We start from the raw sequence: 27,456 nt of genomic DNA, 5'->3' as shown, positions 1-27,456 counted from the left end.
GTAACTTGCTATTTTTAGCATGCATGTTAAAATTTATTGCATAGGCCCTCAAATGGGTGAAGAAAGCCCTTCAGTTGTAAATATATATTGACAGCAATATATACAGATCATTCTCTTAGAGTTTCTAATTGTAAATCAATAAAAAATGTATGTGCTTAAACACCAAACTAACAAATTGTAGAATTCAGCATGAAACCTATGAACCGCATGCATCTTTTTAAAGTCCTTTATCTCATGTGGCTCTTTCAAACTGCAGTACTTATTAAGCAGCACAGAATACAACTGAACCAGAGTTAAGAATATAAGGGTAGGCCTTCCAATTGTCCTGAGGGAGATCCAAGATGGCACCAAAGCACTAACAGTATGTGGCACCATTTGTTACTGTGTTCTGTTTTTTTTTCCTTACAAAATGCTTCATACTGGCTGCAAAAGAAGGGCAAAAGAAAAGACTCACCCTATGGTCCTCCCTGAGCAATCTTGTGTTGGCAAAATGGATGCGCATGCTGTCCATGGGCCAATAGGATTGGGAGTGGAACCGGTGAAGGTCGAGCTTGAAGAAAATGTACTTGCAACTGCCCCGGGATCATCAATATCTCTGTCCCTGATCGTATCATGCTGGCAAATCCTGCTACAACCCAGGATCTGGATGCGTGGATGGAATGGGAGCTGACTGATGATGCCGACAACTTCAATGTCCATGCAGGGAGCATGTTTCTGAAGGGTGAGGCTGCAGCAACCGCTTGCGACTCTCTCGGCATGAGTGCTGGTTCTCCAGCCTTGGGAAAGCAGAAAATAGAGGCAGGAAGCCTTCCTCAACATTAACTATGAGAGCTTTGACTACATCTAAACAGTTCAACCTGGTAAGACCTATTCAGATTACATTAAAATCAATTTGGGCAACCGAAGGCCTTGGTACTTCAATTACTGCACAGTTGAATTCCTTGGTCTTGAATGTAATGACAAAGAAAATAGGCTTCAAGCTTTGGAAATCTCTAAGCTTAGTATGTCTCAAAAAATTGAGGAAATTAAACAAGAATTGGGATCTATTAAACCTGTTCAGGAATCTGTCATGTAAGAAAATGCATTGCTGTTAAACAAACCTGAGAATCTAGAAAATTCAATGTGTGGGAAAAACCTTTGTTTTGTTAATTTTCCTAAGGAATCTCATATTTTGTTAAAGGATACATTTAAAAGAGACCTGATTGAGATGGCTGAAGGTCCTGGATCAAGCAGTCCCTCCAGTATCAAAGATATATTATTTGCCTCCCTTTAAAAAGGAAATTAACTGCAACAAGATGCCACTAGAACCATCAAAGCTGGTTATATCTGACATCTTAGAGAGACTTCTGACAGTGATCAGGCTAAACCCACAACTATGAGAGCGACCTTTGTACTGGAACTGGATAGAGACTGGTTACTTAGATTGTTTTTCAAACATCACACTGAGACTTTTCTACATCTTAAGGTTAGGGTTTTTTCTAATGTGTTGAAACAGGTCCAGAAGAAGAGGAAACAGTTCTTACTACTTAGATCTAGAGTGTTACAAATCATGGCATATCTTTGGTTAAAATTTCCTTGTAAATATTATGTTAAATACATGATGTTATCATATATATATTTTTTGGCCCTTTCAGTTAACTCAGTTTCTAAGCGATAAGGTGGTTTATGAAACTGAATTTTTGACTGCTGCCTCTATATGATTCCCTAGATAGGCTGTGTCAGATTCTCAATTGTAACATTAGCCCTGATTTGAAATGCCTTTATAAACTACTTTTTTCTGTTTCTTGGAAGGATGTAATTGGATCTCTGGATAGTGGACTGGGATAGAATGTGGATATTTTTGCATTGTGGTGAATTTGTTTGTTTTCACAGATCTATATAATCACATTCTTTATTTCTATATGAAGATTATTCTTGAATATTAATTAAAATTGCATAAATAAAATGTTTTTTAAAAAGTATAAGGGCAAAAGAAGATATGATTCTTATTAAGTTGGTTTACTGAGTTGTAAAGTCAGACTTTGACTGAGCAAAGGTTTCCAGTGAAATGAGAAAAGGGAAATATCTTTAAATAAAAAATGATAGCACTGTAGGAGAGGAGACTTTGGACTTACACATCACCTCCCTAGATGTCAGAATTTACCTGGCATTGCAACATGACCTGACTGTTTGAAAAACAAGAAAAAATTAGGAAAGCAGTAGTGCTATCATGATCTGTCTTAATAGCAGACTTAAAGAAAAAGGAACTCATTTAATGGAAATGTGGTGCTTATGCCGAGACAGCAGTTTTCATAGTCATTTAGGGCCTTATTTTCTAAGGGTATCACAGGCTTGCACTAACAGCGCAAGCCTGCAATAGCTAGCGAAGGTAGCGCACGCCTGCGCTACCTACATCGGGGCGGAGTCGGCCCCGGAAAAGGAGGAGTCGGGGCGGACTCTGCGAGGACGGCGCGGACAGCGAAAAGGTAAGGAGCCTTTTCGCTGCCTATTTCGTGCCCAATAACTACACCTTTTATGGTGTAGTTATTCGGCGCAATGCCGGCAGCGATCGCACCGGCTAAAAGTATGCATGTGGTTCCATAGCATGGGTGCTCTTAGCGGAACTGGGGTGAGGAATTCTCAGGAGAGCACGTTTTAGGTGGGATTGGAAAATAACATGCATGGACTGTATTTTCAAATCTATATGTGTTATTTTCATATAGAAATTTAACCTTCAGGGGCAAATGTTTGGGGATATTTTGTATCTATGGGCATACGATTCAGTAAAAAAAATTATTTAAATGAGAGCCCGTGGTAAAAGGAGGCGCTACAGACACTAACGCGTCCCTAGCGCCTCCTTTTTGACAGAAATGGCGGCTGTCAGCGGGTTTGACAGCCAATGCTCAATTTTTCTGGCGTCGGTTCTAGAGCCCGCTGACAGCCACGGGTTCAGAAAATGGACGCCGGCAAAATTGAGCGTCAGTCTTCCAACCCATGGGCCACGGGCAGATTTTAATTTTTTTTTAATTTTTACTTTTGGGGCCTCCGACTTAATATCGCTATGATATTCAGTTGGTGGGTATACAGAAAAGCATTTTTTTTCCTGCTTTTCTGTACACTTTCCCGGTGCCGGCAGAAATTAACACCAGCCTTTGGTTGGGCAGGCGTTACTTTCCGTATCGCGCGGGAATAACTAATAGGACCATCAACATGCATCTGCATGTTGCGGGCGCTATTCGTTTCAGGGGGTTTGGACTAAACATCGCCGTCCTCCAACACAGCCTCATGACTAATTGAAATTCAACACATCTATGCTCTTCTTAAATAAGAAAGAACTCATAAACTGAACTTTATCGTTACTTATGTTATTTCCTAAGCCTTATAAACAGTTTGTACTTTACAACCATTGTTAACCCCCCCCCCCCCCATTTCCCTATAACCTATTTTGTAAACCGTTATGATGGCGTTATTTTAACGTTTCCGAATGACAGTATATAAAACTCCTTAAAGAAATAAATAAAAATAAAATAAGGGGTAAGGCTATCGCGTGGAAAACCCGGGCTAAAGGTGCGCACCGTACTGAATCGGCCTGCTAGGGAGTCTAATCACAACAGCAGGCGGAGAAGGGGCACAGGTACCGCCACTGTACAGCAGACCCAGAGATTTACACCCTCACATACTTTTTGTCCCCACCCCACTGTAAGCAACAAAAACTTGGGAGCTAAGCGCTGCAGGTAATAGCTCCTCCCTCCGCGGCTCATTGCGAGGCGGGCCCTGGCGATCGCGTGACCTCGCTGGGACGGCTTAGGGGCGGTTGGCTTTCAGGCGCATGACGCTTCAGTGACTGCTGCTGGGGTTTGGATTGTTTTTTTTTTTTTTGCTTCGGGGGGTCTCGCGCGCACGCCGCAGTTCCAATCACCTCCCGCTCCAGTCGAAGGGATTGTTGTCACCATGGCGACGCGCGGCGGCGGGGCAGCGGGAAGGACCTACGAGCTGATGGTGCTGGGGGCCTCGGGCTTCACCGGCCAGTTCGTGGTGCAGGAGCTGGCGCGGGTGGCCGCCGGGGATGAGTTCCGCTCCTCGGGCCTCCGCTGGGCCGTGGCCGGCAGGAATCGGTCGAAGCTGGAGGATGTGCTGCGGAGGGCCGCCGAGGCACTGGGTGAGGGAGGCAAGCGGGGTGCCGGCCAAAGGGGGAGGGGGAAAGATTGGGGTTAGGGAACGCAATTTGCTCAAGTCGTGAGCGGTTTTGGGGAGGCAGTCTTGATCCTTCATTCCTTTTTGTGTTGGTTTGTGCAGAACTAGTTTGAAACACCCCCCCCCCCCCCCCAATATTCAGACCGATGGATGCGTGCCATCCCCTCCCCAAAATTACTAGTACAGGGCCTACTGGTACCTTAGGGCAATAGTAGCTTTTCAAGTTGGGCGTCAGCTTCTTATTGCTTTATTCCAGGATAAACAAGGGGTCCACGCCCAGTTCTGGAGTGAGCGGCATGGAAAGGATCTTTCCAGTATTTCCAAGTGGCCTGGGCATAGGGTACTGGGCTCAATGGACCATTGGTCTAACCCCGCAGAGCATGTCATATGCTCTTAAATTTTAGGCAGTCTGGCATCACAGGATTCCCCCCCCCCCCCCAACCCAGACTGTAGTTGCCCCCACACAATTACTCATGGGTAAATCTACACCAAACATTTTTTAAATACTGTGTGCAGTTTTGGTCTCCACATCCCAAAAAGATATAGTTGCACTGGAGAAAGTACAGAGAAGGGCAACCAAAATGATAAAGGGCATAGAGATTAGGGTTGTTGAGTAAATGTGAAATTTATTTACTCTTTTGGATAATACAAGGACTAGGGGGGCACTCCATGAAGTTTGCAAGTAGCACATTTAAAACAAATCTGAGAAAATTATTTTTCATTCAATGCACAATTAAGCTCTGGAATTTATTCCTAGAGAATGTGGTTAAGGCAGCTAGTTTAGCTGGGTTTAAAAAAGGTTGGATAAGTTTCTGGAGGAGAAGGCCATAAACTGCTGTTAATCAATAGGGAATAGCCACTGCTCGTTGCCAGCATTAGCATGGGATTTATTTAAATTTGGGGTACTTGCCAGGCACTTTTGACTTTGATTGACCACTGTTGGAGACAAGATACTGGGTTTGATGGACTCTTTGTCTGGCCCAATATAGCATATCTTATGTTCTTAAAAATTCTATGCTAGAATTGTAAAAATTATTTGAATATTTTACAATTTGTACAATTCTGCATACTATATCAAAATAACAGTATAATTACAGTTTTTGAATAATAAAGTGCAGTACAGAAAAAGTTCATATTCAAAGATACAGAATTTTCCCTGGAGTGCAGTAGTAGAATACCATATTTAGGGCTTCTGGTTTTTAGGGTTTTCTTTTCGAGGTATATGGAGCTTAGGGGACCCTTCGTGCTGCAGACAGTGCCAAATTGTAGCCAATAATTTGCTACATAGTAGTGTTTGTGGTTGTTGGTATATATGCCTATAGTTGGTATATTTGCTAGAATTTGGAGCTAAAGGAAGGATAGTGAACTATCTACAATTCAGTGGATTAAAGGATTCAGTGGATTAAAGGGTCTGAGACAACATGGTTTTTACCACAGGAAGGTCCTATCAAACAAAACTGATTTTTTTTTTTATGACAGTGTGGTTTACTTAGATTTCAACAAAACTTTTAATATGGTCCTATATAGGAGGCTCATGAATAAAATGAGAAGCCAGGGAGTGGGGTCCAAGGTGGTGAAATGAGTTACAAATTTGGAGGTTCATATTTAGTTGCTGTGCTGCCTGGCTAATTAGCTGGATAAAATTTAGGTTATATATTCAGCTATCTTAAAATTAGTCAGCCAAGGTCATCTGTACAAAAAGCCAAATAAAATAGGACAGTCCAAAAGTAAAGCATGTTCAAGCAGCATTGTCTGAATTATCAAGAAGGCTGCTCACCTTGTAAAAATGTTGCTTGCAGTAATTTTGTTATGGGTTTGACAATTGCTTGGTTTTGACTGTAAATATGGGGGTAACCAGCACGGAGTGGCAGTTACTACCATAAAAAACTTGCTGAGCAGACTGGATGGACCATTTGGTCTTTTTCTGCTATAATTACTAGGTTATATGTTACTGTGTGTACAGGCCAACTAGAGATAGCCGGATAAGTTGTCCAGCACTGAATATTGGCGTTAGCCAGATGACTTATCTGTTTAACTCAGCTATTCCCCATTACACTCCCGGGACATCCCTAACTTGGGAAAATTTTAGCCAGATAAAATGTTATCAGGCTAGAATTTAGCCGATAAATGCCCAAATATTCATTTAGCCTGATAAATTCTAAGTTATCCAGCTAAATGTTTTTGGTGATTGAGAGATGTCAGTGAGTGGTAGTAAATGGAACTTGTTTTGAAGAGAGAAGTGGACAAGATCTGTTGTATAGCTTTGTGAGCGATATTGCAACGGAATTAGAAAGTAACGTTTATCTTTTTGTGGATGACATTATGATCTGCAACAGAGTGGATACACCTAAAGGGGTGGAGAAAATGCAAAGTGATCTAAGAAAGCTTGAGGGAGTGGGCAAAGATTTGGTAACTAGGATTCAATGTCAAGAAATGCAGTCATGCATTTGGGATATGGCAATCTAAAGGAGCTGAATGCAATGGGGGGGAGGGGGGTGCGAAAGGACTGATGTGCTCAAACCTCAAGAGAGACCTCGGGATGATAGTTTCCAACAATCTAAAGGCAGTGAAGCAATGGCTAAGGTCAGAGGGATGTTGGCCTACATAGAGAGATACATAACCAGCAGGTAAAAGGAGGTGATAATGCCCTTGAACAGGTCGTTGGAGCGGCCTCACCTGGAGCACTTTGTTCAGTTCTGGAGACTGTATCTAAAAAAAGGATAAGGATAGGATTGAAGCAGTTCAAAATAACCAAACTGTTGTGCAGTCTCCATTGGAAGACTTACGAGAGGAGACTGGAGGACCTAAATATGCATACTCTGGAGGAGAGGAGGGATGGGAGATATGACACAGACTTTCAGATACCTGAAAGGATTTAATGATGCACAAAAAACCCAAAACTTCTCTGATAGAAAGGAAGTTGTAAAACTAGAGGTAATGATATGAAACTCCAAAAGGAAATCTCAGGAACAGTGTCAGGAAATATTTCTTCATGGTAAGAGTGGAGGATGCATGGCATGCCCTCCTGGAAGAAGTGGTGGAGACCAGAACAGTTATGGTGTGTTCAATGTGGGACAAACACAGAGAATCCCGTAGTGGCTAAAGAATGGAAATGAAGATATATGGTAACTTCTGCTTCACCTAAAGTTAATGTATCTGCATGGGATTACCTGGAGAGAGCTAGGGAGTAATATGCAGTTGGTACCCAAAGCAACTTGCTGGGCAGACTGGGTAGACCATTTTGGACTTTATCTGCCAACATTTAACTAAAATACTATGCCTGCTGTGCCTCACTTGGGTTCTTCAGATTGCCAAATTTAAATCCCTGAAAATCAGAAGCCTTAGCTATAAGGTTTTAGAATCATCTCCCCTTCCCCAGCATTTCCCCCTGCTCAGTCTTCCTCTATTCCCTCCCTCAGGTAGTCTTCCCACACACTTATCCCCTAACATGCAGTCTCCCCTTTCCAGCTTCTCTTCATTCAAATTTATTTATTTATTTATTTATTTAACAGCTTTTCTATACGGTTTACATCAAACAAAAGTTAAGAAATACATCGAACAGGTGGGAAGAAACTGGGGCAGGGAGGGAAATAACTGGAGGAGTAAGGCAGAGAGAGCTTAACGGTTAACAGAGAAAGCAAAACAATGAGGTCACTAAAATTCAAGGTAGATTAATTAGTTAAATGGTTAACTGATGATGCATTACAATGAGGTAGACGAAGCAAGGCCGAGTAATCAAATCCGATTCGAAGCAGTGGAGGGGAGAGAGAATGGCAGGAAGGTCCTATTCTGGGAATGCCTGGTTGAATAGCCAGATCTTTAATTTTTTTTTTTTTGAAATTTTTGGGGCAGGGCTCGAGACGGAGGTTTGGAGGTAGTTTGTTCCAGCAGGTGGGGCCTGCGATAGATATGGCTCTATCTCTTGTTAAGGAGAGGTGTGCTTTTTTGAGGGGGCTTCTTTGCCCTTACCCAACACCCTCTCCCAGCCAGTCTCCATACATACCTGCTTGTCCCACCAGTTTCTGTTAGATGATCTGCCTTCTCTCCCTAACTCACAGGCCGATTCAGTAAAGTCCGTGGGAGAGCGGACGAACGCCTGCGCGCGCGATACAGTATGCAAATGAGGCCCGGCGGTAGAAACGGGCAAAAGGAGGCACTAGGGACACTAGCGCGTCCCTAGCACCTCCTTTTTGACGAGAGCGGCGGCTGTCAGCGGGTTTGACAGCCGATGCTCAATTTTGCCGGCGTCTGTTCTTGAGCCTGCTGACAGCCATGGGCTCGGAAACCGGATGCCGGCAAAAATTGAGCGTCCGGTTTTCGACCCGACAGTCGCTGGCCGACTTCAATTTTTTTTTTTTTAAACTTTTTTTACTCTTCGGGACCTCCGACTTAATATCGCCATGATATTAAGTCGGAGGGTGCACAGAAAAGCAGTTTTTACTGCTTTTCTGTGCACTTTCCCAGTGCCGGAAGAAATTTGCACCTACCTTTGGGTAGACGCTAATTTCTGAAAGTAAAATGTGCGGCTTAGCTGTACATTTTACTTTCTGAATCACGCGCGAATACCTAATAGGTCCATCAACATGCATTTGCATGCTGAGGGCGCTATTAGGTTTGGCGGGTTGGACGCGCGTTTTCCGCCCCTTATTGAATAAGGGGTAAGGGAAAACGCATGTCCAATGACAGGTTAACAGTGCGCTCTGTTGGAGCGCACTGTACTGTATCGGCCTGTCAGTTTGTAAGAACGGGATATATCCCGTTAAGACTGCACACCTCTACAAGACCTATAAGAGAAGCTTATAAAGGAACCCTGCACGCCCCCACAACCAAATCCACCCTTCATACAGCCACCAGAGATCGGGCCTTTTCGACAGCGGGGCCAGCCATCTGGAATGCCAGACCTCAGACAGGAATCCTGCCTGTTGACATTTAGAAAAAAACTCAAGACCTGGCTGTTCCAACAAGCCTTCCCTTAACTCCATTCCCTCCTCCCCCTCTTCCATCTCTTTGATCCTAGTAAGCCTCCCCCATCCCTCCAGCTAATCCCCCCCAGTATTGATACTACTTCGCTTTGGTAGCTAGGATCCTGGTTGTATATAAGTGCTACATACACAGAGCAGTCTATATCTGACCTAAGGCACAACCAGTATATCCGCATTAAGTTTATTACTTTAAACTTCTGCCTCTGGCTATTTCAGTTCCCAAGTTCACACGACCTTGTTTTATTGTAACTTCTGCTTCTTATTCAATGTTAATGTTTTAACTCCCTTGTTCCGTGTGAACCGATATGATATTTATTTATTTATTTTTTATTTAACGTATTTATATACCGTTTACCAATACAAAAATCGATCAAAACTGTTTACAGCAATGTACTTATAATCAAAATCATTTAAAATAAAATGATATGATCTGTATCATGAATGTTGGTATAAAAAAGAGTTAAATAAGTAAATTTCATACTGGGTCAGTCCAAGGGTCCATCAAGCCCAGCATCCTGTTGCCAACAGTGGCTAATCCAGGCCATAAGAACCTGGCAAGTACCCAAAAACTAAGTCTATCCCATTCTACTGTTGCCAGTAATAGCAGTGGCTATTTTCTAAGCCAACTTTAATTAGTAGCAGGTAATGGACTTCTCCTCCAAGAACTTATCCAATCCTTTTTTTAAACCCAGCTACACTAACTGCACTAACCACATCCTCTGGCAACAAATTCCATAGTTTAATTGTGCGTTGAGTGAAAAGTAACTTTCTCCGATTAGTTTTAAATGTGCCACATGCTAACTTCATGGAGTGCTCCTTAGTCCTTCTATTTTCTGAAAGAGTAAATAACTGATTCAGATTAACCCGTTCTAGACCTCTCATGATTTTAAACACCCCTATCATATCCTCCCTCAGCCGTCTCTTCTCCAAGCTGAATAGCCCTAACCTCTTTAGTCTTTCCTCATAGGGGAGCTGTTCCATCCCTGTTATCATTTTGGTCGCCCTTCTCTGTACCTTCATCGCAACTATATCTGTTTTGAGATGTGGCGACCAGAATTGTGCACAGTATTGAAGGTGCGGTCTCACCATGGAGCGATACAGAAGCATTATGACATTTTCCATTTTATTCACCATTCCCTTTCTAATAATTCCCAACATTCTGTTTGCTTTTTTGACTGCTGCAGCACACTGAACCGGCGATTTCAATGTGATATCCACTATGACGCCTAGATCTCTTTCTTGGGTTGTAGCTCCTAATATGGAACCTAACATTGTGTAACTATAGCATGGGTTATTTTTCCCTATATGGATCACCTTGCACTTATTCGCATTAAATTTCATCTGCCATTTGAATGCCCAATTTTCCAGTCTGACAATGTCTTCCTGCAATTTATCACAATCCGCTTGTGATTCCCCCACCCTCCACCTCCAGATCTGTGCTGCAGATTGGTTCCACCTGAGCAGCTAGAGTCTTCTGTACTACACTGTTCTCAGAGTTTGATTTGGGCATTACTCAAATTCTACACTGTTCTTATAATCTTGCAAGAACAGCATGGGAATTCTGGGCACTTTGCAGTTCAAACCTTTGATAGCTGCATGGTGTGGAAAGAGTACAGCTACAGTGGAGGTGGTGTTAGGAGACAGATGGTAGGTATATTGGGGACCCCATCAGCTCCTTTGGCACTGCCCTCTGCAGACTGCCTAAATTCTCTTGGAGAAGGTGAAAATTCTGCATGCAAGAGGAATTGTACACAGATTCTGCACTATGCCGTTATGCATAATTTCCCAAGAAATAAAATAGTGCAATCAGAACTGCTCTGAATATAGAGGTACTCAAAAGTTGCTAATCCATAAGCCATTGTATTAGTGAGGTGAGCTTCAGAACCACATTCGTGTATATCTAGGCTCAAACTTTCGATTTTAGCTCCTTTTAGTTTTGTAGAGTTCTAAAAATTCTGTGCTGTTAAAACAGCCATAGTGAGGATCCTTAAAAACCACTTGTTGCTGCCATACCTTGTCTGAGCATCAATTATAATCTTACCTGCAAACTATTTTTCCCATAGTCGTATTCTCATAAATGTTCTAAGCATCATTTTTTGCAAATGAGTTATGTCTAGATTGTTCTGTACCAGGCTCTCTTAGTAGCATCTTTGTTTAATTTTCAGGAATGCCACAGCTGAAGTCAGAAATTGACATTATCATTTGTGATGTTGGTGATCCCTCCTCTCTTGATGCTATGTGCAAACAAACAACTGCTGTTCTCAGCTGTGTGGGCCCAGTAAGTATTGTACAAGCCTTTGGTGTGTCTGAAAGAAAATGAACAAACAGTCGATTTATAAGCCGTTTGTTTCATGGTGCTGAATTTTATACTAAATGCAAAACAAAAAAATCACTTGCGTCTTACTTACAACAGGCTCTTAACATTAAATATTTTTTTTACAATATTAATTTAGTCATGGTGAACAAAGACTTATGCTTTCCAATGGAGAAAGTGGGATTAATGAGAGAATTTGGGATGTGATCTAATTGCCCAGCAATAAGTCTACACAGTGAAATTCATATTTCACCACCATTTTCTGCACCTTGAATGCACCAATTTCTTCCCAGAATTTCTTGCAGTTAGGACACACAGTTGTGAAAATTGCTGGGAGTCCAAAATAAGTCTTGTTCCATGAGCAGACGGTAATCCCCACATTTTTCTAATCTCATTTTGTGAATAAATCATTTAAACATAACTTTATTGGTCCATGGCATTTGTTGGTCTTTTCATTTGCACTTTTTTTTCTTTTAATTTTCTTTTAAAGAAATTGATTATACAATCACTTTGTCTATGTACACATGGAGGCGATAATCAAATTGCCTGCATTTCTGCAAGCCCCATGGGTAGTTTTACCTATGGGGTTTGCCAGAATATTCAAAGGAAGACTACATGGGTTAATCATTGCCCCACAGAGAAGTGCTTGCACAAATTTGCACCTGCTTTTGGTGCAGATGCTTTTTCAGGGCAAATATACACGGGTAGTTTTAAATAGTTTTAACTGTCTTCATCAAGCCTCACCCCCAGGAACACCTATGTAGGTAAAAGTAGCCACATTACTGACTTGTAGGTATTTTTTACTCACATAAAAGGTGGGCAATAATCAGAAAGTACGTTTGCCTGTAGAAATGGCTTTGCTTATTGCCTTCAATGTTTCTCAAATCATTTAACCTATATTAACCAAGCTTTCAGAATAGGCATTATCTACAAAAAAGATAGAAACCAAAATAACATTTTCCCATTAAATTGATGGATCTAGCCCAAGCTTGAAAAAATAAAACAGAATCCTGAATTTCTGCAACAACAGTGTTTCTTAACTCACTCAGCATCAATGGACTTCCTTTTATAAATAAAATTAGTTCACAAAATTGTAATTCCTATATTGAGATTATGTAAAAGCTTTCACAGATTAGATGTTCTTAATCTATACCACTTTAGTTCTGGACTGCAACTGTCCTGGGAGTAGCGCTGACCCTAGGAAGGTGTGGGGCCTCAAGCAATTTATCCCCAGTGAGCCTTTCTGCCATCTCTCTCTCCCCTGGAGAGATTAAGAACAGGAGTGAAAGAAGGAACTGTTTCTCCTAGGACAAGCAGGATGGTAGTCCTCACATGTGGGTGACATCATCAGATGGAGCCCGGCACGGAAAACATTTGTCAAAGTTTCTAGAAACTTTGGCAGACTAAGCATGCCCAGCCTGCTGCTATCCGCGCATCCACACGAGGTCCCCCTTCAGTCTCTTCTTGTCCGCGGTGCTGTAGCCTCACGAGTGTGGAGCTCCAAACTCTTGCAGCGTTGTTTTGCGTTTTTCAGGGTTTTTTCTTCTGTGTTGGGTCCCCTTTCGCATTTGGTTCCCGGTTGGTACCCTTGGCTTTTGCCGCCGCAATTCGCGGTCGATTCCAGACTCCCATTTCTGGGTTCCTGTCGGTCATCGACCGAGCACCGGCCTCTCTTTTTGACGGTGTCCCCAGGGCCCGCGGACCATGTCCATCACGGATCCACATGAGGTATGCATCCTCTGCCTGGGAGCCTCGCATGACGTCCAAGAGTGTCGTTTGTGCGACCAAATGACCCCCAAAGGGCATCGTGCTCGCCTGGACAAAATGGAGAAATATTTTGGCTCTCCAAAACTGTCCACTTCGGCGTCAGTATCCTCCACACCTAAGGACTACGGGGAACCGTCCCCATCTCTCCCCCTGGCAGTCCCGCTCTTGAAAGAAGGAACTGTATCTTTTTAGCCCAATGCAGATGTCTCTGTGCACAGGCTGCTGCAGTTCCTGCTCCACCAGTGCTTCAGAGGAATGGGAAGTGATATTAGAAGTCAGGATGGCAGGGCCACCCAAAGCTTTGCTTAGCCTCTTCCCTAAGGATGACCCTGCCTAGAGGTGGCTATGGTAGGATCAGACTTAAACCAACTTATAAGATGATGTACAATCATAAGGGGGGGGGGGTTTCCCCCTAAAGGAACAAAAGCACTTGCACAAATTGCACTGAAATTATTTTTGTACTTGTTTAGGTTTTCTGGTCTGCTTGCAGACTAGCCCTGTGCTAATTATTTTTGTTCACTCTCAAAAGTAGAAACTTGGTCAATACCAGCTCAAACAGATTTAGTAGGGTGAAGGCAGTCATACATGAAGATGAAGGTAGAAACAAGCTTGTCCTCCAGCAGACAATAAGTGGACATCCTGAAAGGAAGAAGCCACCTAATGCAACCAAACATCCTTTAACATTATCAAACCTCATAAAGCTCCTTCTGATAGTAGACTCCAATCAATAGAGGGACTAATTTGTGATCTCTTCTCAGAGGTGACACAAAAATTAAATGCCTTCCAGGATCTTCAGCTAGTAGAAATGAAAACTAGGTAATTGGAGCAATTATAGAAGAAAGTAAAGACTCTAATATTAATATTAATCATCCATGTGGGACCAATGACGTCGCTAGAAACAGTATGCAAGCAGAACAGAAAGATTTTCAGTATCTGGGGAAGGAAATTAACCCCATGGTAAATATTGCCTTTTTTGAAATATTACCTGTTCACAGAAAGGGAAAGGATTAGCCAGATAGAAAAATTCAATACATGGTTTAAAGAAAGTGGATTTGAATACAGTGGAGGCTGGGGTCGTGTATGGAGCAGTAAAAGATTATACAATAAGGATGGCCTATATTTGACAATGGCAGGAAAGAAGATCCTAAGTGAGAAATTCTTGTAATACATAATCAGGCATTTAAACTACAAGATGAGGGTGGCAGAAAGTGGCCACTTAAATTGGAACGTCACCCCCAAGCAATACAGAAAGCGAGATTAGATAACAAAATCAGTCAGCTCTACATTCCATGCTTAAGCAAAGGAGCAGAAAAGGTGACTATGAAGATAAGCAAACCAAATGAGGAAAGCTGGAAGTTATGACCAAAAATGCTCATAGCCTGGGCAACAAAATTCAAGATTTGCAGGCCCTAATGGTGGAGACGGACTTGGACATTGTTGCCACTATAGAGACTTGGTTCACGGAGTCTCATGACTGGGATACATCTGTCCCAGGCTATAGCTTAAGGAATGACAGAGGACAGAAAAGGGAGAGGAGTAGCACTTTATGTCAAAAACAATATCAATATCCATGCAACCTAAATGCAAGGGATGTGGGGGGAGGGAGAAAGTTTTAGGACAGCCCATAATGCAAGATGATGGTTCTTCCATTTCCACTGGTGTGTACTTGCAAGGCACTATAAACAAACTGAAGATCTGGATCGAGATTTGGTGAAAGACATCCAAAAGATGGGAAGGAAGGGAGGCGTGTTGATAGTTGGCGATTTTAATCTGCCGGATGTAGCTTGGAGTATCCCTTCTGCGGAATCTGCGAGAAGTAGGAAGATGGTGGATGCCCTTCAAGGGGCTCTTCTCAAGCAAAAATGGTAATGGAACCCACAAGGAAGGGTGTGATACTCAACTTAGTGCTCACTAATGGGGATAATGTCTCTATTATCCGGACAGGTGCCCACCTGAGCACCAGTGATCATCAAACGGGAAGGTTTGATATCGCAAATAAGATACAGAGAAGTCCCACGAAGATCCAAGTTCTGAATTTCAAAAAATACGGACTTTGACAAAATATGGACATCCCTGGAGGAAGAACTAGAAGACTGGGAGAAAATGGGCGAGGTGGAACAACAGTGGGCCAAATTAAAAGGAGCTATAAAAAAAGGCAACATCTATATGTTAGGAAAGTAACAAAATATACAAGGAAAAAGAAACAGATTTGGTTCACAAAGGAGGTGGCTGAAAATTTAAAGGCAAAAAGAATAGCATTCAGGAAGCATAAAGTATTCCAAAAAGAGGAACACAGGGAAAAATACCTGGTGAAATTGAGGGAGATGAAGAAAGAAATCAGGAAAGCAAAAGGTCAGGTGGAAGCAAGGACTGCCAAAAAAAAAGTAAAGAGGTGACAAAACATTTTTCAGATATTTCATTAAGCCTGAAGTGGCATAATGAAATTGAAAGTTGACAAGGATCAAGGTGCCGAGACAGACAAACACATGGCAGAAATATAAAACAAATACTTCAGTTCTGTGTTCCCTAAAGAAGACCCTGGAGAAGGACTGTTCTCTGAGGACAAGCAAAGATGGTAGTCCTCACACATGGGTGACATTATCAGATGGAGTCCCGATGTGGAAAACCTATGTCAAAGTCTCTAGAAATTTGTCTAGGCACACTGAGCATGCCCAGCATGCCCCTTACCACGCATCCTTCTTGGGCAGCTGGGATTCAATGCAAAGAAGTGCAGAGTCATGCATCTGGGATGCGGTAATCCAAAGAGCTGTATTTATTTATTTATTTTTATATACTGACATTCGATCTGAGAGATCACATCGGTTTACATTCAGGTACTGTAGGTATTTCCCTATCCCCAGAGGGCTTACAATCTAAGTTTTGTACCTGAGGCAATGGAGGGTAAAGTGACTTGCCCAAGGTCACAAGGAGTGATAGCGGGACTCGAACCCATGTCTCCTGGTTCGTAGCCCACTGCTCTAACCACAAGGCTATTCCTCCTCCCTTCCTGTATGTGATGGGGGTGAAAGACCGATGTGCACAGACTAATAGAGGGGTCTTGGGGTTATACTGTCTGGCAATATGAAGGCGGCAAAGCAATATGACAAGTTGTTAGCTAAAGCCAGAAGAATGTTGGGCTGCATAGAGAGAGGAATAACCAGTAAGAAAAAGGTGATAGTGCCCTTGTACAGAGACCCTTGGTGAGGCCTCACCTGGAGTACTGTGTTCAATTTTGGCGCACGTATTTCAGAAAGGATAGAGACAGGATGGAGGCAGTCCAGAGAAGGGTGCAGGGTCAGTATTGAAAGACCTATGAGGAGAGGCTGAGTGATCTAAATATGTGTACTCTGGAAGAGAGGAGGTGCAGGGGAGATACGATACAGGCCTTCAAATGATTCCTGTAAAGTTTTAATGATGAACAAAGTTCAAACCTTTTCCCTTGGAAAGAAATCAGTAGAACTAGGGGTCATGAAATGAAACTCCAGGGGGGATGACCTGAGATCAACACCAGAAAATATTTCTTCACAGAGCGGGTGGCAGATGCCTGGAGTGCTCTTCTGGAGTTGGTGGTAAAGACAAAGAAGTCAAAGAATTCACAGTGGCATGGGACAAACACCGTGGATCCCTAAAGGCTAGAGTATGGAAATGAAGAAAATGGTGCATCGGGGTAACTTGCTGGTGCGGCAGTTACTACCCTTAACCAACAAGCATTAATATTTTTGATACAATTGCAACATTGCTGTCCGCTTCAATGGCAGGGGGAAAAGGGGATTTGGATTCATACAACAACCGAGGGCCCTGGCCTTTACAGTCTGGGGAACTGATAAGCATGGGGATAACCTGCATGGAGCAGCAATTACTACCCTTAACAGAAGGCAAGGGATTACTAATTTTAACCAATAAGCCTTGATGCTTTTGACACAACTACAACATCGCTCTCTGCTTTGATGGTGGAAGAGGAATTAGATTCAAATGATCACCAACAGAGGGGCCCTGACATTTACGGTCTGGGGTGCTGATACCCAGACACAAGTGAAAAATACAGGACTGCTTCTAAGGCCATGTCCAAGGAAAACACATCAGCACTATCTGAATTTTTAATAAGGCTCATAGAATAATGTTGCTACCCTTAAGAGAAAGATGGGGTAACCTGCACAGAACGGCAGATACTACCATAAAAAGCTTGCCGGGCAGACTGGATGGACCATTTGGTCCTTTTCTGCCTTCATTACTATGTTACATGATGCCCATGATGAAGACCTCTTGGACTTGCTTCTGCATTTTATATTGCTTGTAGTGTGGTAATTCCAGATAAGCCTATCTGCAGGAAGATGGTATGCACAGGAAAACTGAGGTTTTTTTAGCCCACTGCTAGGAGAGTTGTTTTTTAGATTCTGAATCTAGAGGAAGATATTGATGAACAGTTTTCTTACTTGCCTATTGTAGACCTCTGGTGAGAAAGGGATAAAACTTAACTGCTGATTGCAATGAATATCATGGCACAGAGGGAAAGAGCAAAATACTTGATTTTCTGGGCTTTGAGGCTTTCAGTTAAGAACTGCTTTTGGTAAAACATTTGAGTACTGCATGTGAAAAAAGCTATTGCCAGTAGTTGTTAAAATACCATCATGCAAAAATATTGGGATTTATTTATTTTTATTTATTTTAAATCTTTTCTATACCGTCATTAAGGTGGGTACCGTCACAACGGTGTACAGTAAGGCACAAAAAGTAATTTTATTAAAATCTAACATTTTACACAGGTGCCATTAGGTTCGGTAACATAGTTTTTAATCAATGCTAGTTGTTAAATGAGTGTTATGACTATTGTGTCCAGGTCAATTTATATGGCAGTTTTGAGTCTGGGACTCATTCTCTAGATTTAGCTTATCCTTTGGAGATGAATTCAATTTAAAAAAGGTACACCCTTAGTTTGTGTGGGTGTTTTGTATCTTGCAATTCCCTGGAATCTGTTCTCCCTTCTCTTTTTGAAAGGTTAGTTTAAATAGCCAAGTTTTTAGATTTTTTTCTGAATGTTTTGTTTTCTCGTTGTAGTCTTAATTCCAAGGGCATGGAGTTCCATAGTATGGGTCCCGCTAATGATAGAATCAGTTGGATGTTTTAAAGGTTAAGCCTACTTTTAAACCAAAATCTTTTGAAGAACTGCATTTGAAAAAGCTGAATTTTTAAACGTTTGTCTTTATAGTACAGGTTTTATGGAGAACCTGTGGTGAAAGCATGTGTGGAAAATGGAACACATTGTATCGATATCAGTGGAGAACCTAAGGTAAGTGAAATTGGAACATCTTTTCTGAATCTTAATTTCTAGGATAGTTGGCATGGGGGCAGATTTTAAAAGGTACGCCCGATTTTATAACATGTGTGCGCATGTTATAAAATCAGGGGTCGGCGTGCGCAAGGGGGGTGCACACTAGTGCATCTTGCACGCGCCGAGCCCTTGGGCAGACCGGCTGGCTTTCCCCGTTCCCTCCCCCCGTACCTTTCTCACAAGTTACGCCTGCCAGTTACGCTGTCCCGGGGCTTTGCGTGCGTCGCCGGGCCTTTATAAAATAGGCCCTACCCTTTTAAAATCCGCCCCATAGTTTGGCTGCTGTGTTAGTCCACTTTGAATGTACAGGAATAAAAGGTAGAGTAGTTGATTTGGAGATGGCACCTTTAAGGCTAACTGATGTTGAAATATGCACTCTTGGAACTCCTTTGGTTCAATATTATCCAAGCAAAGCATCTTAATCTCAAAAGCTTGCCTCTTTAAATATCTGTTTGTAATCTGGAAGGTACTGTTTCAGCCATATTCCTTTGTTGGTAATCTGCTGCAGCTGGTGAACTGCTTTCTGAATTTTATAATATTTGTGATGGAAAGTCATGCCAGTGAAAATACTTACACTATATTAGAAATATTAGTAATATCAAAAATACACTACATAGAAACTAAACCTTTTCCAGTTTGCAGTGGGAGCACATTTAATCTTCTGGAAATCGGGGAAAACAGTGAAAGCTCTGTTGAATCCCACTCTCCCCCTACTTATCCTCATTTCTCCCTTCCACCTTACATTGGGGGTGGTCTGGGGTTAGAGGGGCTATTTCTAGGACTCTGTTCTGTTGCTAATGCACCTCTGGATGCTGATAAGGATTTGAGCAAGGCATACATTTTCAAAGGCCTGAGTGTGCAAACGCTCGTGGCTTGGCCTTGCGTGCGCTGCACGCATTCTATAACAGGCCCAGCCACTCTCACAAACCCCGGTATACATATAAGTGCCGGGCCCCTACGGGGGGGGGGGGGGGGGGTGTGTGTCTGGGCAGGGATGGGCCAGGGCAGCGCCATTCGACACTGTCCCTGGGAAGCGCGTGCCAGCAGCTGGCCGGCGTGCAGAGATTACTGCTCCTCCAGAGGAGCAGTAAGTAGGAAAATAAAAAAATTTGGGGAAAGTTAGGTTTAGGGGGTGGGGAGGAGAGGGGAGGAAGTTTAGGCAAGAGGCTAGGGAAGTTCCCTCCCATTCCGCTCTTTAATTGGAGTGGACTGGGAGGAGGCCTAATTTGCATCGCTGCGCATATTTAGCAAAAATTCACTCCCACACCACCCTCTTGCACACACCTCCCACATTTGCACACATGGATTTTAAAATCTGGTGCACATGGCAATCAGATTTTATAACATGCACATGTTACAAAATCGGCACGTCCATGTGTGCACGTCGGGAACCACGCACACTTGGATGGGCACACTCTGCTTTAAAAATCAACCTCTTTGTTAACTGTTCATGTTGGAGTATATTGCAGTTCTTAACTGTAATTTTTCAATCTTTCCTCCTTAGTATCTTGAAGGAATGTATTTCAAGTACAATAGCCAAGCTGCAGATAAAGGGGTGTACATCATTGGTAGCTGTGGTTTCGACTCCGTTCCAGCAGACTTGGGTGTATTATTTACCAGGGATAATTTAAAAGGTATTTGAAAACTTTGTTCCCTTAAATATACGTTGGTTCAAATATAATGTTGGCTTAAAAAGGAATGAGTGTTTACAGTGCCTTGCAAAAAGTCTTCACACCCTTGTACATTTTTCACATTCTGATGTCTAAAAAATTGAACAAACTCCTACTTTAAGGTATATTGCATAGATCAGTGAAATCTTTCGTTGTGAAAGAACAAAACTTTTTTTTTTTTTTTAATGTCTTCAAACCCTTTGGGGTAGATTTTCAAAACTTGCGCACGCACACAGATGTATGATTTTATAACATGCGTGCGCAAGGGGGGGTTTATAAATTTGCTAATTCACGCGGCGACGCATCGGGGCCTTCCCCTTCCTCTCCCCCTATCCCTATCCTAACTACCCCAGTTTTTTTGCTTTACCTTTTGCTCCTGCCAAGGAGCAGGAGCAAGTTGCCACTGTGCCGGGCACCTCTAGCCTCAGCCCCCGGACCGCCCCATTTTAAAGCCTCGGCACTTATACGCGTCCTGGGGTTTACGAGCGTGGCCAAGCCAGTTTGAAAATTGACCCGGCGCGTGTAAGGCCCAGCCACGCCCGTAGACCCCGGGATTTACGCGCACCGGGGTTTTAAAATCTACCCCATTGTCTAGCAAATCCAAATTGGCAGTGGTTCAGAAAATTGCCTTAAGGGCCCATAAGTTAAAGCTCACCTGTGTCCAGTCACAGTAGTTGAGCTGATTCAAATACTTTGGGGGATTATGAATCAAGCTGTTTCTGGTGTATGAAGTGAATTTAAAGTAAAGATCAAAACATGCCAAACAAGGAGCTGCTGAAGGAACACTGAGATAACATTATTCAAAGATACAGACTGGGGGAAGGTTTATAAGAAGATTTCAGTGTGCTTAAATATCCCTGGGGCACTGTCAGGTCCATCATTGTAAAGTAGAAACAATTTTGCAACACCAAGGCACTGCCATGATCGCGTTGCCCCACCAAAGTCAGGAGGTCTGGGTTAAGGAAATGTTGCAGAATATCTCTGTGAGGGCTGACATTTCTTTTAAATGAATTACAGAGGTCCCTGACTGAGTCTGGGGAAAATGTTGGCTGTTCAACCCCAAACATAGCTTGTGTGGAGGGGTGGCAAGAAGAAAGCCACTGCGTAAGCAAAGCCATATGATGCGCTACGTAAGATTTGCAGAGAAATACACTGCGGGGCACACTGTATGCATGTGAGAGAAGGCTTTGTGATCAGATAAGACCAAAGTGGAACTTTTTAGTCTTGATGCTAAATGATACGTGTGGTGTAAAACAAATACTGCACATGACTCCAGCACCATCCCTACAATAAAGCATTATGGTAGCAGCATTATGTTGTGAGGATGTTTTGCAGCAGCGGGGACAGGGAGGGTATGAAGATTGAGGGAAAGATGGATGGTGCAAAATACAGTTAGATCTTGGAAGAAAACCTGTTCAGGTCTGCCTTTAGCAGGACAATAATCTTAAGCACAAAGCAACAGCAAAAAATGGAATGACTCAGTAAGAAGAAAGTGAATGTCTTGGAGTGGTCCAGACATGAAACCAATAGAAAATCCGTAGCAAGACTTGAAGATGACAGTCCACAGACTGGTGCCAGTTTTAGCTCTGGTGGAGCCCCGTGCAAGCACTGGGAACAGTGCCCCATGCCATGGTGGGAGGGGAGTATGCACTAGGGATGTGCATACGTTTTGGACAAATTAGGCCTAATTCGTCCTGTTTCGGGAAACCCGAAAAACGAACTGAATTTTTCCGAAATTTCGAAAAAATTTGTTTTTCGGGTTAATGCGTGCTAACTCCCCGTTAGTGCGCACTGAACCGCGGGAAAAACGAAATTTCCCACGGCGAGCCAAATCCTATTGGTTCGGGCTTCGCACATCCCTAGTATGCACATCCTTAAAATCAATACTTTCTCCTCCTTGCCTCCCTCCCCTTCCACCACCACCCTTATCTTCCATCTCTCCTCCCCAGTGTCCCGATGACAGGAGAATGGAGTCAGTGACTGGTGCTTCTAACTTCCCTTATTGCTATCTCTCTGTTATGGATGGTTCAGCTTAAAAATCATCTGTTTGAACTGTACAAGAGAGCATGGAAACAGCGGCAGGAGGAGGAGGTTAGAAGGACCCTGGCTACCAGCTCTGTTCTTTTTCCAGTTGAACTGCAGGGAGGAAGTGCTGCAACTTCTGATCTTTGGTCTGCCAGGTGGTAGACTCTCTTGGGCACTCTTGGCCTCCCAGTCACAAAGACATACATACTCCCTCTCTCCTAACCACAAAGATACATATGCTCCCTCCCTCTCTCCCTCCCAGCCACAAAGACAGACACACTCCCCCTGTCATCCAGACTCAGACACATGTACTGTCCCATAAACACACAAATATTCTGTTGTGGTGCTGATCGTGTGCTCACTTAGTGAGTGATACCCAACCCAGCACTTCCATATCATTATGTAAAGCTCTTGCTTGCTGTCAGGCCTTCTGCAGCTTGCATCAGTCCCCTCTATGTCCCATTCCCACCCTTATTAGGCACCTTTACTCTCCAGGAAATTCACTGGTTCCATAGCCAGCTGCTCCTCTCAAAGTTCAGTCCAGCCCCGTCACATAAAAGCCCGCAGAAAGCTAAGAGTAAACTGAAATACAATTACAATATAGTAAACTTCCCATACCAAAACAGCACTAACTGCCAGCACGCCTGAGAAGGGGGAGCATCGATGTTTGTTTGCAGGAGGCAGACGACTAACCTAGATATGCATCAGAAGTCAGCAGTTCAGGATGATTTTTACATTAACAACCCTGCCTATGAAAATACAATACTACAAATATTACACCAGGGCCTAGAACACCAATATGCATCCTATTAGGAAAATAGAACAAGCCAAATTGCTTTAGATCCCCACACTAAAACTACACACTTAGTAGAATATCTCACCTTGGTCACACAGACCCTCACCATATAAAGAATAAAGAGCCCATAATTATAAATAGAAACATTCAAAAACTGAACTGGAAACTGCAACAAGCCAGACTATATTGTACAATGCAACAATGTAAAAACAAGCGTTGTAATTCCTCATAAAACTCCAAACAATAAAATTAAAAAAAACATGATTCATAACAGTTAAACCATACAAATAAAAATATTTCAAAGTTGATGAATAAAACATTCAATAATTAAAAACTCATGTTTTTTTTTTAAATTTACAAAATAGCAATAACATTTTTCAAACAGCAGATACATCAAACTCCATCCAATAATTAAAACTAGTAAATATTTTAAAATCCTCCACTCTCCATATCCTGAGATTGTCATGGATTAGTGGGGATAGTTGGTGACGCACAAACTTTCTCTCCTCTCTTGCTCACACCCGCACACTCTCACACACAGATACACATGCTCGCTTGCACTCTTAACACACAGTCACACACAAGGTAACAGATATGCTCACACCCATGCACTCTCGCATATTCATTGACACACGCTTGCTTACGCTCCAACACATGCTCACAGATAAATATGCTCACTGTCACTCACTCAGACCCACTTGCTCGTATCCATGCACTTACACATTCACACTCTCACTTAAACACATGCTTGCTCACACCCAGCAACTCTCACACGCTTGCACATATACTCGCAGATAAATACAAGTATGCTCACGGATGCTTACTCACACACATGCTGAATGACACAAACTGACAATTATAAAAAAGGGTTTTATATACTTTAATAGCTGGGGGGGAACCAGGCAAGGCCCCAGGAGAATGGGTGGGCTTCCAGTTAATGCTTCTGGAAGTCTTCCTTGGCTGGGAAAGGGCATACTGCAAGGTTTCCGCCTTCTCCCCATCATACTGTTTTGTTTTTGCATTGGCTAAGACTGAGGGCGGCCATTTGCAGAGGAGAGCAGTAGGGTCCTTGAGGCAGCGTTGGGAGGTGTTTTAGGTGGCTCCCACTTAGAGATGCATAGCACATTTAGTACATTAGTACATTTATTTATTTTTATATACTGACATTCGATCTGAGATATCACATCGGTTTACATTCAGGTACTGTAGGTATTTCCCTATCCCCAGAGGGCTTACAGTCTAACAGGCCGATACAGTACAGTGCGCTCCAGCGGAGTGCACTGTTAACCCGCATTTGGACAAGCGTTTTCGACGCGTTAGCTTTACCCCTTATTCAGTAAGGGGTAATAGCGTGCCGAAAACACGCAACCAACCCCCCAAAACTAATAGCACCCGCAACATGCAAATGCATATTGATGGCCCTATTAGTTATGCCCGCGCGATTCAGAAAGTAAAATATGCAGCCAAGCCACACATTTTACTTTCAGAAATCAGCGCCTACCCAAAGGTAGGCGTTAATTTCTCTCAACAGCGGGAAAGTGCACAGAAAAGCAGTAAAAACTGCTTTTCTGTACACCCTCCGACTTACTATCATGGTGATATTAAGTCGGAGGTCCCGAAAGTTACAAATAGTTAAAAATTAAAAAAAAAAAAAAATTTTAAAATGGGCCCGCGGCTCACAGGTTGAAAACCGGACGCTCAATTTTGCCGGCGTCCGGTTTCCGAACCTGAGGCTGTCAGCAGGTTTGAGAATCGATGCCGGCAAAATTGAGTGTTGGCTGTCAAACTCGCTGACAGCCGCCTCTTCTGTCCAAAAAGAGGCGCTAGGGACGCGCTAGTGTCCCTAGCGCCTCTTTTCACTGCGGGCCATAATTTAAATAAATTCATTTACTGAATCGCGCGCACAGGAGAGCGGGTGCTCGCCCGCTCTCCCGCGATTTTTAGTGTATCAGCCTGTATGTTTGTACCTGAGGCAATGGAGGGTAAAGTGACTTGCCCAAGGTCACAAGGAGCAACAGCCGGACTCGAACCCTGGTCTCCTGGTTCTTATCCCACTGCTGTAACCAGTAGGCAGCTGACTCTTTCCCACTGTCATGGCTGAAAGTAATGGTGATCATGTTTAAGGAAGCAGGCCTGAGGAGTTCCTGCCACTGCAAACAGGGAGGCTACTGTGAGATGTTTAAGGAAGCAGGCCTGATGAGTTCCTGCCACAGCAAACAGGGAGGCTACTGTGAGAGCTTGGTGTTTGTTGCAGCAGCTCTCCAGGTATGGTGTCTAAAGAGCTTTATGCAGCTCGTGAGATGCAGGTTGGCCACCTCTGACTTATGCAATCAAACTTTTTTTTTTTTTTTAATTCTTAATTACTTTTGGAATATTTCTTTAATTGTTCTTTCACAATGATAGGATAGAGTGTAAGGAGTTGCTCCAGAGGATGGCTGCTAAAATGGCCAGTGATCTTTGTTGTAAAGCATATGGGGAGAGACTTGAAGACTTAGACACACATACCCTATAGCAGGGCTAAGCAAACATTTTGAGCCACAGCTCTCCCCTTACATTCATACAATTGGTTGGGGCCCCTCCAAGATGGGTTATTTCCTATAATGTATAACAAATGTTATTTACCAGGCAGCCACACTGCTAGCCAGTTGCTCAAAGCCCTCCTTTTCTTCCTCTTCAAGTTGCTGAAAGGAGCAAGAACACACACAGGGTCAAAGAGAGGCAGACATTCCACATGCAGACAAATACAGAGAAACAGATTATCCAGGCAGACACAGGTATCACACACCTAGATCGATAGACAATGAAGCAGAGACCTAGACAGATTCAGACAGACATCTAGACATAGAAAGACAGTTATCCCATCAGACCCAGATACAGACACCCCACAGAGAGACAGAAAGCCAACACTCAAGACAGGTACAGAGACGTAGACATACTACACATAGACAGAAAAACAGGCACGGAGAGAGGCATAGACACACTACACCCAGATGCAGAGACACACGCAGACATACCAAATCACATGCACACAGCACAGCAGACTAGAAAATCACAGAAACTGACACCCCAGATCCCCACTTGGAGACAAATGCACTACACTCAGGAAAAACAGGCCACATACCACAATGGTAAGTGCTGGTGTTAAAAACTTAGGTGCCAGCCAGAATTTAAGAGCTGAGAAACTCCATCCCATTCTGCTCAACTTTGCTTTTTTACAGTTTTCACTAATTTTTTCTGTTTTGTTGTATTTTTCTTTATTTGCTCATCTTTTTTTTTTATTTTCTCATGTTTTGATTTGCCTATTTTATTTATTTATTACACTTATCTTTATTCTCCTTTCCCCATGTCTTTATTCTCTGGCTTATTTGCCAGAAGCTGTGGGGACCCTATATAAGTTGGAAGGCTAAATAAAGGTTTAAGTAAGTTGCTAGGTAGGAAACTTGAAGGGGAGGTGAGGGGTGGGGGGAGAGAGTGGGATCTATGTAAGCTTGCCAGTAATGGAAGTGTGTTTGTCCAGATGTTATAATGTGTTTGATAGATTATATATGCTGTTATGTTATTGACATTATTATTCTGTAATTGTCAATTAGGCTGACCTAGGTTTTGGTTAGCTGGGAGAAGGGTGTACATTCTGTAGTACTACAGTTATTCCATTACCGATGGGACATGATGTACTTTAGTTGATAGTGATGTAATAATTCCACTTGGTGGCATGTCCTCGGAGGGCAGTCTTGGACTATCATATTGTTTTATGGTGCTGTAACCTGTGTTTTTTGGTTCTAGAGTCTGTTATTGATGAAATGTTATAATTATGTCCTGTTTAATAGATATAAAATTGCAAAAAAACAGTGGGTTCCTTTTTAGTTCTGGCTGGACCTTCTTGTTCTAAATTAAAATGTTTGTGAGATATATAGATTTTATCTGCACAGTTCCCAACTGAGCAATTTGTACCTGAGGTTTGGGCACCTCTGACTGATGCCAGTAGATTAATGTTTGCAATTGAGATGACACATAATACCACGTCAGATTAGGTACACTAAGGCCCTTCCGTAGCTTTGCTTGGTAAAGTATCTTGCTTGCCACCCTTGGTGGTCTCTCTTTCTATATAAACCCATGTTCTGTTCTCGCGGACATATCCATGGGCTTTTTTTTTTTTTTTTAATTTGGTCATGTGATATTTTGAGCATTTCCGGCCACCTGTGAATAAAACTTGAACAAATCCAGTCTTTATGAATGAATGAATTTTTTTTGCTCAGCAGTATCCCAAAGAAAATTGGCCAAACTGCTTTGATCCTTGATAAGTTTCAGAAGAATCTGAAACAGCACATTAATAAACTAACACCTTTCTGAAATACTTCACAACTGCCCTTTTACACTATTTGTTGCCAGCTGCTTGGTTA

The 27,456-nt window shown here is 42.7% G+C and overlaps 1 protein-coding gene across 1 annotated transcript in view; it reads left to right on the top strand.

Moving 5' to 3' along the window:
* Positions 1 to 3,837: 3,837 nt before the first annotated feature.
* SCCPDH (saccharopine dehydrogenase (putative)) overlaps positions 3,838 to 27,456 on the top strand; it is a 131,008-nt gene continuing 107,389 nt past the window's right edge. The window contains exons 1-4 of the mRNA XM_029593947.1: positions 3,838 to 4,138; positions 11,321 to 11,433; positions 18,443 to 18,523; positions 20,070 to 20,199. Coding sequence (XP_029449807.1) covers positions 3,931 to 4,138; positions 11,321 to 11,433; positions 18,443 to 18,523; positions 20,070 to 20,199 — 532 coding nt within the window. The 5' untranslated portion in view covers positions 3,838 to 3,930. The remainder of the gene's footprint in view (positions 4,139 to 11,320; positions 11,434 to 18,442; positions 18,524 to 20,069; positions 20,200 to 27,456) is intronic.

The sequence above is a fragment of the Rhinatrema bivittatum genome, chromosome 3 (assembly GCF_901001135.1).
Source record: "Rhinatrema bivittatum chromosome 3, aRhiBiv1.1, whole genome shotgun sequence".
NCBI lineage: Eukaryota > Metazoa > Chordata > Amphibia > Gymnophiona > Rhinatrematidae > Rhinatrema > Rhinatrema bivittatum.
Note: the sequence above shows the minus strand (reverse complement) of the source record. Positions and strands in the feature narration are given on the sequence as shown.